The 14,185-nt window shown below is 40.2% G+C and overlaps 1 protein-coding gene across 1 annotated transcript; it reads left to right on the top strand.

Annotated features, from left to right (window-relative positions):
* The first annotated feature begins 184 nt into the window (after positions 1-184).
* On the top strand, positions 185-12,402 carry SEC61A1 (SEC61 translocon subunit alpha 1). Its single transcript, XM_015641193.2, has 12 exons — positions 185-326; positions 1,564-1,631; positions 2,271-2,336; positions 2,425-2,503; positions 3,300-3,431; positions 4,802-4,911; positions 5,091-5,244; positions 6,082-6,242; positions 6,902-7,099; positions 7,410-7,601; positions 9,204-9,280; positions 10,068-12,402. The coding sequence occupies exons 1-12, from the start codon at positions 200-202 to the stop codon at positions 10,252-10,254; spliced, it is 1,551 nt and encodes a 516-aa protein (XP_015496679.2). The 5' UTR covers positions 185-199; the 3' UTR covers positions 10,255-12,402.
* The last annotated feature ends 1,783 nt before the right edge of the window (positions 12,403-14,185 follow it).

The following is a 14,185-nucleotide window of genomic DNA, read 5'->3' as shown; positions in this document are numbered from 1 at the left end:
GCTACGCTTTCTGGTAGCTAAAACACGCTGTTCCTCGACAGAACCTCCCACAAGAGCCAGCCTCACGCCACACGAAGATGGCGGGAGAGGCAGGACTACAATTCCCAGCAAGCCACGCAACTTGGAGGATATCCTTCTCTCTGGCCGCAGAGCACGATGGGAGTTGTAGGCGGAGGGCGGCGCGGCCAAGGCCCGGCGCATGCGCCGCGGCGGCGGCGGACGCGGCGCGTGGCAGGAAGCGGAAGGGGGCGGCCTCGCTCGGAACCTGACGTGTCCCTCCCTGCGCGCCGCCGCTCGCTGCTGCTCGGCCGGCGCCGCCATGGGCAGTGAGTACCGGGAACTCCCCGCTTTAGCGGCTCTCGCTGGGCTTTGCTTCTCCCCTCTGGCCGGGAATGCGCCGGCAGCTCATCCCGGGGAAGGAGCCGGCGCAGTGTGCCCCGTGCCGGGCGCTCCGCCCGGCCCCGCCAGGCTGGGGGTGCCGGGCGCGGTGTGGGGTGGCGGGGGCGGGATGTCACCTGGGGCATGACCCTTCCAGGGACATTGTCAGAGGGAGATACACACTGTGTCTGCATCCCCGACTGATCCGATCAGTGTGGATCTGCAGGATCCCGAACCTCGGGAAAAAGCTGCTTGGAAAACATCTTAGTCGATTGCTGTAGATGCTGGAGAGACCTTTGATTTGCGTTAAATTGAGTATCGCGGTCCAGTGTAACTTTTCAGACATAATCGTTTGAAATGAAGAACATATCTTTTGTGGGCTGGTCTTAAAGCGTTACTAACTTGCCGCTGAAGCTGCAGCCTTCCATGAAAATGTGGAAATGCACCAGTAATTTCAGTTCTGCACTGTTGTACTCTTCTTAGTTCAGATCAGTCCAAAATACGGGTGCAGCTTTAGATTTGTCTTTGATTGAGAATTAACTCTTCAAGTTCAGAGCTCTCTGCTTATGTGAGAACTTGTGACTTTGCAAATCTCCTCTTCATTACATGCTTATTCTAAAGACAGACTTCTGATGTAAGGATGTGTCTTTTTGGCTAGGAGGGGTTCATGGCATGAGATGTTCTATAGACTGACTTAAATTGATGGTTCTGAATGGCATGGGTAGGAACTGTTAAGCTGTATGGCCCAAAAATGTTTAGGAATTCTTAAGCTGTGTGGCTCAAAAGTAATAAATATATACCCAAGGCACTTTTTTCTCTAATATCAGGCTGGGAAGAAACTACCATGAAGTAGAAGTTCAGGGGTATTGACAAAGTCACGTAAAGCAATGACAGAGGTTTTTTTGGTGCTGTCAGCTACTCAGTGAAATGGGAAAATGCTTGAATTTCTTTAATACTGTTCCCAGTCCATACTGTACTTACAATGTGCTAGCTGAATCTCTGTGTAATTAGAACAGATAAGAATTTAATAATACAAAACACACCTCCAACCAACCAACAAAAAATTCCCCAGAACTGGGACTTTTATTATATAAAGTTAATGTCCACATTCAATTCAGCTCGAGCTTTTTCTAGTGTTGGATGAATCTGTGTGTTCACTTTGTCTTTTAACTTATTTCTATACAGTAAAATTTCTTGAAGTGATCAAGCCCTTCTGTGTTATATTGCCTGAAATTCAAAAGCCAGAACGGAAGGTAGGTTAATAAAATTTTCTTCCTAGGTTTGAATTTGTGTGATATAAAATGTTCAGAGTTGGCATTTGTGGGATTTGGTGTTTCTTCCCTGATGGGAGAATGGCAGTTTTAGGCACAGTTGTTTTCAGTGGAGTGCATGTGTAGTGCATCTCATGTGAAAGTGTTAGGGGAGATTTGTTTAAGTCAAGCAGTGCATGATGACATGTTGAAGGCAGTACAGACTGAAGTGTAAACTAGAGTAAGTTAAACCAACAACTTGAAAATCTTTGCTTCATAAGGTTTAATCTAAGATTATTTGCTGAGATAAGCTGCTCCCTATTACTGTTTTTTTTTCTCATCATAAGCTCTTACTCATAAAAATGTAAGACTCATTTCTGTGGAAGTACTAGAATTACCTTGCATTAACATAAGCTTGTTTATTTGGATTAAATTTTGAATTAAGCTTTGTAGCTTTCCTTGGTCTTATGTGGGATGAAAGGGATGAACAGTACGTTATTTTCTTTAGGGTGTTCTATACTTTGTCCTTCCACAAAAAAATCAAGTGTGCTGTATGAAAATTTGCATGATGGACTAGGTCTTGTTATCTTGACAGCTTTATCATTTTTTGTTGGTTTTTGGTTTTGTGTTTATTCCCTTTAGATTCAGTTTAAAGAAAAGGTGCTATGGACAGCTATCACACTCTTCATCTTCTTAGTATGTTGCCAGGTATGTTTCCTTCCCTCTTCAAGGAGGAGCTGAAATGTTTAAAGCATGGTGTGAAGTCTCTAATTTAATCTCTTGGTTGGAAATGCAGATTCCCTTGTTTGGCATTATGTCATCAGACTCTGCAGACCCTTTCTACTGGATGAGAGTGATTTTGGCATCAAACAGAGGTATGGCCAGACTTTCAGGAGGGCATTTTTTTTTAGCTTGAATAGAAATGGTTTTGGACTTGGATTCTGCTTCATTGTAATAAATATAAAAACAGAAGTGGAGAGAGAAAAGCAATTTTTCTATATTATTTAAAGTCATAAACCAGTGTGGCATTGGGAAAGGCACAACTTTCTGGACAAAATTATGGTTTACTGTATGCAATCTAGTATATGTACAAAAATTGAGTTGTTTTTTTTTTAAACAGTTCCTAATTATCTGCACTACTGCTGTTGCAATCTCCAAGATTTGTGATTTGTGTTTCAAAATCGTATTTCCTGAGTGCTGTGGTTTCTTGGGTTACATCTTTGAGTCTGTCACACAGAAGGTTGAAATGCATAGTAGTTTTTATAAATTTCAGTTTCTTGTAGAGGCTTTCTAATGCAGGTATGAAGGTTAAAATTTATGAGTTTACATAAATTTCTGTTTCCTAGGGAGGTTTTCTAATGCAGCTGTGAATTAAGAATGATGACAGTTTCCTCAATTCACTTTCTCATTCTATATAATTTGAGCTAACAGTTTATATCATACTTTGTTTTGTGCAGAGTAAATCCATTCATGACAGCAAAGGTCTTTTTCAGTGAACACAGTATTTTTGAGGTTCTAAGGAGTACTACATATCAAATTTACTTCTAAAAAACTTTTGTAATCATTGATAACTTCTACATTTATGGAGATTTGGAGTTTTAGATCTCTGTTGTGATGTAAATGTTGATAAAAACTAACTTTGAACTTCACTGTTTTTCCTGTGTCTGGCAGGAACGTTGATGGAGCTGGGCATTTCACCCATTGTCACTTCAGGACTCATCATGCAGCTTTTGGCAGGTGCTAAGATAATTGAGGTTGGTGACACCCCAAAGGACAGAGCTCTCTTCAATGGAGCCCAGAAATGTGAGTAACAGCTCATGTTGAACACTGCTGGTTTAGAGTATCTTTCCCTAGCAGTGGAAGGTGTGAATTTACCATGGGATGAATGGTGCAGTTGGACCAGAGGGTTTCTGTCATGATGTGTGTCATGTCCTGCTGCAGATACCTGTATTTCATTGGTCTTTTACTGACAGCTCTCTGCCTTGTTGGCTGTTAAGCTTCTGAGAGGCGTGGAAAGGAAAAGTGTCAGTGCAATTGGCATTGCTGCTATAATCTCCCCAGATAAGTGAAGCAATGTAGAGACAGTGGAGTCAACTTTTGAACTGTGATGGTCAGTGTTAATCTGAGTATTTCATAGTGATTAAGGTGTTGGTTGTAGCTGTTTATACCTTGCAGCTCCAGGCATGGGCCTTTCTCATCAATAAGGGGTCTGTGTGGTCAGTTGATGATGACTTCCAGAAAAAATGGTGTGTTTTGTAGCTGTTTGATGCTGTACACTATTTACTGATATGTGTACTGGAAAAAATCATAAATTGCTATAGTAATATCTTAACACCCTCAGAGTTTTTCAGTATCTAAAACTGCCTTTGGTAACCAAACCTACTTGCTCTTAAGTGCGTTTGTTTCTCAGCTGTTTGTAATATTATTAATGTGTGAAAATTCTATTTTCAGTTCTGAATTTCTGACAACAAAGTTAACTTGCTCTTGAATTTAAACATCCTCTGACTTAAACTTCCCAAATGTTGTGGTTTAACCCCATCTGGCAACTAAGTATCACACAGGAGTCTTGCACACACTGTCTCCTGTGGGAAGAATTGGAAAAAATAAAATAAAACTCATGGGTTGAGATAAAAAACAGTTCAATAACTGATACAAAGTACAATATAACAATAACAACAACTGTAACAAAAAGGAGAGAAATGAAACCTCAGAGAAACAAGTGATGCACAACACAATGCTCACCGCCTGCTGGCGGATGCCCAGCCAGTTGCTGAGCAGTGATCCTGGCCAGTCCCCCCAGCTGGTGTGCTGAGCCTGATGTTCCTGATGGTGTGAAATATCCCTGTGGCCACTTAGGGTCATCCTAAGTCCTGGTCATGCTCCCTCCCAGCTTCTTGTGCACCTGCTGTCTGGCAGAGCAGGGGACACTGAGAAGTCCTTGACATGGGGTATGCCCTGCTGAGCAACGACTAAAACAACAGCACATCAGCCTGTTATCAGCATTATTCTCCTGGAAAACCCAAACCACAGCACTCTACCAGCTACTACAAATAAAATTAATTCCATCTTAGCTGAAACCAAGATTCTCTACAAAGAAATTATTTCTATTTCTCTAATTACCTGCTGACATAAATATCCAGGACAAATACATACTTTTTCTTTTTATCCTGTAGTGTTTGGAATGATCATCACCATTGGACAGTCGATTGTGTATGTAATGACTGGAATGTATGGAGACCCATCTGAGATGGGTGCTGGCATCTGCTTGCTTATCACAATCCAGGTAATTTCTAGTCTTCTCTACTTGCTTTTCCCCTGAAAGGATAAAAAAAATCAGCTTTATGGACAGGCTGTCCCTCATGCAGAGAAAAAAAAGGCCCAAGTGTACCTGCTTCTTCTTTTTTTAACAAAATGAAAAAGACATGGAGCTAATGCTGTATTTATTTATTTATTTTTCTCTAGCTTTTTGTTGCTGGTTTGATAGTTCTGCTCTTGGATGAGCTACTCCAGAAAGGATATGGTCTTGGTTCTGGTATCTCCCTCTTCATTGCTACCAATATTTGTGAGACCATTGTGTGGAAAGCATTCAGCCCCACCACAGTGAACACTGGGCGAGGTAATATGGCACAGTCTGTTTTCTTTACCAATAGCTTGTACAAAAGGGGAACATCTTTATTTTTTTTTCTTTTTTCTTTAATTTTTTTTTTTTTTCACTGTTAACATAATGCCAAATGGTGTTGCTACCATCTTGGCTGTGCAGTGAATCTTGCTAATGCAGTAGGTGCTGCTGTGCAGAGTGCAAGCACAAAGACATTTCTTTCTCAATTTGTAGTATCTCACAATATATTTCCTGAACTTGAATGTCTTACTTTCTTATAGTGCCTTCATTAAAAGTCAGCAGTAGTAGATTGCCATTGTATTATGGTTGCTGCCTAACCTACTGACCAAATATTAGCTGTTTCTGCTTCTTGCCTTTATTTACACTTTGCCTTAAACTCCTTATTCTCCAAACTCCACTGAAGATGATCCTGTTTGCTGCTGTATAGTAGAAAACAGAAGTGAGGTTATGCCATTTGCTTTAATCTGAACAATAACTTGTGTCTCAACCACAACTGACACTAGAAAGTCTGATGCTTCTCTGTAAGTTTACTCTTTTTTAGATCAGGAGGAGTAAAGAAAGAACTTGGTGCTTGTCATTGTTTCTAGAGACAATAAAGATATCCCATGCTGGGTTATGATTTAGTTTCTAGACCACTACAAGGGGATTTAAAAAAAAATAATTGTGGAAATAACATAGCTGATATGAAGGGTGACAGTATAAAAACCTGAGATATGCTCAAGATGCAAAAGGCTCAGAGAAATCCCCTTCTGAATCCTGTAGTTGAGAAGTATGCTTAATGGAACAAAACACTGAAGCTTAGAGATAATAACAGCTCAATTTTTCCTTTCCAAGGCATGGAATTTGAAGGAGCCATCATTGCTCTGTTCCATCTTCTGGCTACTCGCACGGACAAAGTCCGAGCTCTTCGTGAGGCCTTTTACCGTCAGAATCTTCCCAACCTGATGAATCTGATTGCCACCATCTTTGTCTTTGCAATTGTCATTTACTTCCAGGTCAGTTGGAATAATGAGGGTTGTAAAACTATATGGAAGTAGGTTTGAAATTTGCCTCCTTCTACAAGAAATGATGTATTCACAAGGCTCATTTTCGTACCTGCAACATCTTGATGTTCATTATACACTGCCTTCTCTTAATCAGTTTCCACACTTATTGTAGTCACACAGAAGACTTGAGACTTACTTTGGTCTCTGAAAAAAGAAACAAAAAAAACCCAAATAAAAATACCCCAGATGCATGTGTACATATGATACTGTCTAACCCAAATGCTGTTGCTTTTTACTGAGAAATACTTTGAAGATTTTAGGCCTGTGTGTCTCTTACTGTTTGTTGCTGAAGAATATAGGAAATTTTAATGTTTCTTTTCCTGGATGCTTTATTCAGTCTTCTTGAAACTTCAGATTTCTTCTGATGTCTAAATCTTTCATCCCTTCTTGTGTGTGGGTGTTGTGTTTAGACAGCCATGCAGGTTTGCAGACCCTTTGCAGAAGGGTTCTCATGGAGAGGAGAGCCCTCTGGGCAGAGTACTTGTAATTGCACAAAATGATTGCAGGTTTCTTCTGTTGCTGTCAAGGCCTTGCACTTGCAGTTTATGATCTCTGGTATGGGCTCATGTCCAGATGTAATGGGAGACTTTCTTCTGAAAACTTTTCAGGGCTTCAGAGTGGATCTTCCTATCAAATCTGCTCGCTACCGGGGCCAGTACAACACCTACCCTATCAAGTTGTTCTATACTTCCAACATTCCCATTATTCTCCAGTCTGCCCTGGTGTCAAACTTGTATGTCATCTCCCAGATGCTTTCTGCCCGCTTCAGTGGCAACTTGCTGGTCAGCCTGCTGGGCACCTGGTCTGTGAGTATTCCTTCTCATCTTGCATATGCCTTTACAAGGACACCACTGAAATGTGGGGTTGGAGAGGTGGTCTCTGAATATTAAGTCACACTTTGATAGATGGTCATGCACACTGAAACTTCTAAATTAGTAATTTTTTTGAATTAATGGTAGCATATGAGGCTTGCTGTGGTGAATGTAAATGTGTGTGCTGCTGCAGTAGTAATGATGCAGAGTGACACAAAGGTGATACAAATTTTTCTAAGACTTGGCTTAATGGCCTAAAAGTAGTGAGAAGATTGGTAACTGACTGCTTGCTTCCTTCTTCCAGGACACATCATCTGGAGGCCCTGCTCGTGCTTATCCAGTTGGTGGACTCTGTTATTACCTGTCACCTCCAGAGTCCTTTTCTTCAGTGCTGGAAGACCCTGTACATGCAGTTGTTTATATTGTATTTATGTTGGGCTCCTGTGCTTTCTTCTCTAAGACATGGATTGAAGTCTCTGGCTCCTCTGCCAAAGATGTAAGTTTAAAATGACAAATTGTCATTATAAGCTCACATGATGAAAACAGATGGGCTGTTGTAAGAATAAGACTGACTTTCTTCTGAAAAGCTGTTCTGATAATCCTGTTGGTAATATTCATTGTTTATGTAAACAAGGACTGTGTCTTTTCTTAATTGGGAAAGACAGAATGGGGTAATTTTTTCCTGTTTTCTTTACTGCTTTTTCAAACTATCATTAAAACTTAAATTGCTTTCATTGGAATTAGGATATTTAGAACATAGACACGTGATCAGTGTGAGAGCAGGAAAGGTAACAGGAGAGGTAGAAACTCTTTCAGTGCCACATGACAGGTTCACTGTGTGCAGGGCAATTGCCACTTAAAAACTTGCAGGTAAAGCGCAGCCAGCCATTCCTGACACAGAGTTCTGAGCTACCTTTGTGGGAAAATTAACTAGAGCTTGTTATTTTTCACTTGAGAGCACTGACAGTGGAGAATATAGTGCAGTGCATTAATGTACCTGAGGCTAGCTTCTCAAAAATTCCATTTGCTACCAGATATTTAACATTTAGGAACTAGATCATCATGAAATTGGAGTTGGAAAACAAAATGGAAAATAGCTGTCATTGTGGTATATTTGTATTGTGTGGTTTTGGGTAGAAGGTGAAGTTTGGCAGCCATATGGAATGGTTTTAATCCATTATTTAACAAATAAGTAATTGCACAGTTACTGTAACAGTGTGAGCACTCTCTTGCTTTGGACTTGCATCTTGGTGCTTCTCAGGCATGCAGGGGAGCACTCACAGCCATGTACAATCAGGTTTTTATTTCAGAGTAAACCAACAGACAGTTTTTAACACTTTAGTACTTTTTCCTCTCTAAAAAGACTCTAAGTAAAATTATTTTAAGTTCATGCAAAAAATGTCAGAAATGAAAGTTGATAAATCATTGCTTAAATGTTCACTGTGTAGTCAAAAACTGGCAGCTTACTCATCTGAAGGTGTGTTTTCTCAGTGCATGGAGTCAGTGATGAGCACCTTTATGTTCCCCTGCTAGAGTTTGTTACCCACAGTTGTTAGTAAAGTGTTTGCAGGGCTCTGCTGTAACCCTGTGCAACTGCAGAAATCCAGTTCAAGAATAATGTTCCAAGAAGGGATTCTAAGTCTAGTTTCTAGTGTGGCTCCACAAAGAAATAGTTGACTCAACTGAATGCAGGAAAGTGAAATGGAATTAACACTTCAAGGAATGATTTTGCAACATCTTTGAAACCCTCATCAGGACGAGGGTAGATGGCAAAACATGGATTGAATTAGGTGTATGAGAGCCTACCAGTATCCAAATTTTCCTTTCCTCAGTAGGACTAGAACTATCCAGAAAGGTTTGTATAATTGACAGGTAGAAAAATGCCTCCAACTGTAATTTATCTGAAGTTAAAATACTGGATATTTTTAACTCAGATGAATAATGTAAAACAAAATCCAAAACTTTAAACAATACAAAAAGCACCCAACCCCACCATCATGTACTGAAATGTCTTGCTTCTGTTTTCCCACAGTACTACATTCCATGGCCTTGGTAAATGACACTAAAGTTACTTGCTCCATTTCTTGATTCAATGCAGGTTGCCAAGCAGTTGAAAGAACAGCAAATGGTAATGCGAGGCCACAGAGAAACTTCAATGGTACATGAGCTCAACAGGTGAGCTACACATTCACTGGCTGTTCATGCAAAGTGTTCTGGGCAAACACATGGCAAAGTTTGCTTTGACTTCCATTTTCTAGATCCTAGAACACAGATATTTCAGCTTTGATGTTGCATGCATGAGACATAGAACGTTATCTCATTAATGGAAGACTTGTACAGTACAGCTTATTTTTGCCTTGCATTTAAAGAATTTGCCTTAAATTCTGCACCTTTTATTTTCCTATTTTTTCATTCACACATTCTTCTCAGGGTATCTAATAGTTTCAGTGTACTTTACCACTTCAAACTGACTCAGAAGTATTTTCCTACTGTAATTTTTTTGTGTATTATTAGCCTTGAGTACTGCTTTCATGCAGACCTTACTTCTAAAACAAGTAGTTGCTTAAATCTCCTAGATGCAGAGGTGGGCAAGGGTTGATGTGTTCAGGTTTTCAGGTTGAAGGGTAGGACCTATGTACCCTTTGTGTTACAGAAATGTTATTGTACCTTTGGATTTCAGTCACCTACACATGATTTGAAGAGCCAGTAGCCATAAGTTTAATATTTGTGAATAATTACATGGTGGACTGTAATACCTTCTCCTTTTAGTGCAGCATTTTTTTCTTCTCCAGTCAGGCTGAGCATTTTATTTTCTTAACCCAGTGTACTGGCATTATTGCATGTTCCTTACCTTTGATTGCAGACCCACAAGAGAAGAGAATATTCTGCCATTGACTTTTTTTGGTACTATCCTGAGCAAACTTTAATGGCCCCTTTTCTGTTCTCATTTCATATTTTACAGGTACATCCCTACAGCTGCTGCCTTTGGTGGGCTCTGTATCGGTGCCCTCTCTGTGCTGGCAGACTTCCTTGGGGCAATTGGCTCTGGAACTGGAATTCTGCTCGCTGTCACCATCATTTATCAGTACTTTGAAATTTTTGTAAAGGAACAGAGTGAAGTTGGCAGTATGGGAGCTCTTCTTTTCTAAACCTAGCTTCTCATGGACCCAGGAAAGAGAGGAAGGACATTCTCAAAGTGTAGCCAGTCAGGGGAAAAAAAGTATCATAAACTTGATAGTGTCATTCTACAGAAACACATATTTTAATAATGTTTCCAAAGCACATTCCCTTATGTTCAAACTTTTCTAGCATACTGTTTGCATTTTATAAATTGATGAGGAAGATGTGCAAAAAAATTTTTTAAGAAAATTGTTTTTTAATTATGTGTTAGGAGAGTCAGCTTTCTGACTTGGATTTAGTTCAATGACTCCTGAAATTTTTTTGAGCCCCTTTTACGTTTAGAAACCTGAAGCCTTTACAGGTTTTAATTAATGTTTGTTAAATGAATATTTGGAAGGGATTTTTTTTCCATTTAACTTGTTTTTGCAGCTCCTTTGCAGTAATGGTGAGAAAAACCTCTCTATCATCTATCTGAAGTTCCATAATTACAGTTGTAAGCACAAACGGTGTTTCATGTGTTCAGGGGTTTTTCTCAGTATGGCAGATTTGAAAGGCAGTTGTTTCTTTTTACTAAATGGTATCTCTAATTCCAGATGTTTTGTCTTGTAATTACTACACTAGACCTTGTCAGGTGTTGAGTATTGGCTTGAGACTGTTTTCATGTTTCTATGTAAGAAAGGAATGTGTCCCTTCCCACCACCTCTCCTCCGCAAGCAGAAAACTCAGGTAAATCCAGATACTGCCAGAACCTGTGCCTAAGAGTTGCTACTTTGAAACTTGGTTAAACTGACTTTGTAAAGCCTTCTAATTAGTCTTTATTGCCATTAGTGGCTGCACTTCTAGTTCTGATGCTGGCTGAAAGGAATAAGTGTTATGGCTGCTTAGATGCAAATCTGCTTGTGCTCTTAGCTAGAGTGAAGTTTCTCTCCCTGATAATGAATTCTGGTCTCGTAGCAATCAGGATGTTATCTGATTACTCATATCTAGTGAATTTTGAGTCTCATTACCACAAAAGAGTGGAAAGAATGGATGTTACTTGTCTGTTTCTGTAGATCTAGATACGAGACCCTTGTCAGATAACTCCACTAAGGGGCTTATGTAGAAGGCTTTTCCATCCTATAATCTCATGGATTTGAGTGGTACATAGGAAAATACTCTTACAGAAGTGTTTGGATTCCTTTTTGAAGATCACACCTTCAAATTGAAGAGTTTACAGTTAAGGCTGTAATGGACCAGAATAAAAATTTTCCATTTTAGTTTAGGTTGTCAGTACCGATCAGGTGCCTAGGACCAAATGCAAATATTTGTGTATGAGTCTTGTAAATACACTTTTCCTCAATCAGTATTGGACAACATGGAAACCAGAACAAGGAGTTGTAATGCTGGAACTTTTCTTTACACTGCATCAGCATGCCTTCTGTGTGTTCTTGCATGTTGGGCAGAAAGTATGTGAGTCACAGTTCCTGCTGGAGTGTTGGGACTCTGTTACACACCCAAGGAGCACACATGACATCCAGAAACCCTTGTTACTACCCTGAGCTCAGGTACCAAACACGTGGGAAATCTGCAATGTGGAATGAGATGCACCTATCAATGAAAGTCAAATTCCTGGGGTGAGGATCACGATTGGAAAAGGAATGAAAGAATTGGGATGAAGTATCCATGAAATGATCACTGTCAGCCATTCACTATGATGTCACACTACATTCAGTCATTTTTCTGGTTTTCATAAAGTACTAGTGCACCACAGCACAACTGTGATGTGAAATGGGGACAGTTACAAAGTAGCATTAAAAGGAGAGGGAAAGGGTTCTGATACAAATCTGCTTTGGGGATTTTTTTTTTTTTTGGTTGTTTTTCCTGGATGCCCAATACAAACTTTGTTTTGATATGAAAGACTCCACTTCTGTGCATGCTGCTCTGGCTGGGCTGGAGCTGTACTTGTATTTTTGGTCATATCTGTTTGAACTGGTTGCAGTTTAGACCATTTGCTCTTCGGTGTCTAAGCAGCACTTGTTCTGTGCATCTGTATTATTATGGTCTAGTGGTAAATCTTTGTTATCAAACAGCTGTGTCCTCAAAGCAGGACTTGCTGGCCACACAGTGGATGTTCACAAAAAGAAATAATGCCTAAAAAATCTGCTTTATAATAAAATAAAATACATCTTTGGAGCTAGTGCTTGGCTTTTGGTGCTTGGATGCTGTTACAATTCTAACACTTGTAGAATAAGGTTACCTACCTATGAGACTGAGAAAGTGGTACCCTCAAAACACCTGATCAGAGTGTCAGTGTGAAATAAAGGTAATTTGTATGTGCTCCCAGGTCTCTCAGTAGCAGGTTGCCAAAATAACTGAACCTTGACCATTCCTTTGAGCTTTTCTGAGTTGCAATTCTAAAGGCACTGCACAAGTAACTAGAGGGTGAGTGGGGTAATGATGCATCACTATAATGAGAAGTTTCCATGGGAGATACAGTGCCAGTCTTTTTGTAGTGTGATAGTTGAGATAACAAAACTCAAAGCTGATGATATTCCCAATATTGTTTTGTCCTTTGAGTTTTTAAACTTAGAGTAAGGGAAAATTTTGCCTTCCTCCTGAACAGCAATATCTCAGTACTTGAAAGAAAATTTACTTAAAATACTGGATCCAGGATCCAGTTACTGGATCCAGGAAGTTCAGCCACAGTTTTGGTTATGGTCTAAACAGCAGCCTGAATTCTCCCTTGCTGTTTTATTTTTCACCAGGAAACTTGCATTGATGACTGTGGTTGCTATGGGAATATTATGTCATCACACATATGATCACAGAAATAACTGAGGTCCCCATACCTGTGATGAGTTATGTGCAAGAAAGCTGGATGAGAAGCAACACCAGAGCAACATCTGACATCTTTCTGCTGAGGGTGTTTTGTGCAAAATTCTTTTCATCTCCTTTTCTTCTGCACTGCAGGTTTCGTGTGAAAGTTTCCTTAGATTTAAGTGCTGGGTACTTGGTTTTTGTCCCTTTTGTCATTATTCATGAAGCCTTAAGAATAATATGGTTTATTCTAGTTCACTTATTCCTAGGGCCTATTTCCATGACATTTTGTGTTGTAATAAATCAGCTGGGACTCAGTTCCATGCAGGAAAAGCCAAATCTTTATTGCACAGATAATATTTTATAGGATTGTCAGAAGGCACCGTGTTGAACTTAACTGGTCAGCAATACAGCGAAACTCAGTTCATTGGTTGAGAAGGGCTACTGTACATGTCTATCAAATTTTCTTTCTCTAGATATGTTTACTTATTTTCTTCACTGAGTCTCATGGGACACATCTATTGTTTATGCAGGTGCAGACTTGTTTTTCTCCCCAAGAATAGGTTGTGATGCAAACGAATTCTCATTCCCAAGGTTGTTTCACATGGAAACCTGGCTAACTGCACTCAGAAGTGACAGGCCAGCTTGGCAATTCAGCAGAGCAAGGCCTGATTTCATAAGGCATTTCTTTTATAATGTCTTTTACCTGTCTGCAACAATTTTGAGATGGCAAACAAATAGACTTTTTTTCCCTAATTTCTCAAACATTTTGTTGTTGGGTTTTTATATTTAAAAATCAATTAATTCCTTTAGGCTGCAACTATAAAGGTCATTGCTTTACTGTAAACGTTTCATGACTGTCCTCCCTTGACTTTTTCTGGGGATAACACTGTCACATACTGTGAAACAGACTGATTTGTGGAACAGGCTTCTTAGCCAGCTTGTGGTAAAGGAGGAAGGCGAGCAGCCCAGTAAATGCTTTTCCTAAGTGTTCTCTCTTGCGAGGAATAACAAGCTTTAGGTGGTCCCCGGATCCCAGGGCTGCTCCCGAGGTGCTGCCAGGTGCTGAGCGCCTTCTCCAGCCCTTCCCACAGCCCGGCTGCCTCCCTCCAGCTCCGTGCGGGCTGCAGGCTTGCCTCCTCACTGGAGAAGGGGCTGTGGGCA

The sequence above is a fragment of the Parus major genome, chromosome 12 (assembly GCF_001522545.3).
Source record: "Parus major isolate Abel chromosome 12, Parus_major1.1, whole genome shotgun sequence".
NCBI classification, from domain to species: Eukaryota; Metazoa; Chordata; class Aves; order Passeriformes; family Paridae; genus Parus; species Parus major.
The sequence above is the reverse complement of the archived record's forward strand: the minus strand, read 5'-3'. Positions and strand labels throughout refer to the sequence as shown.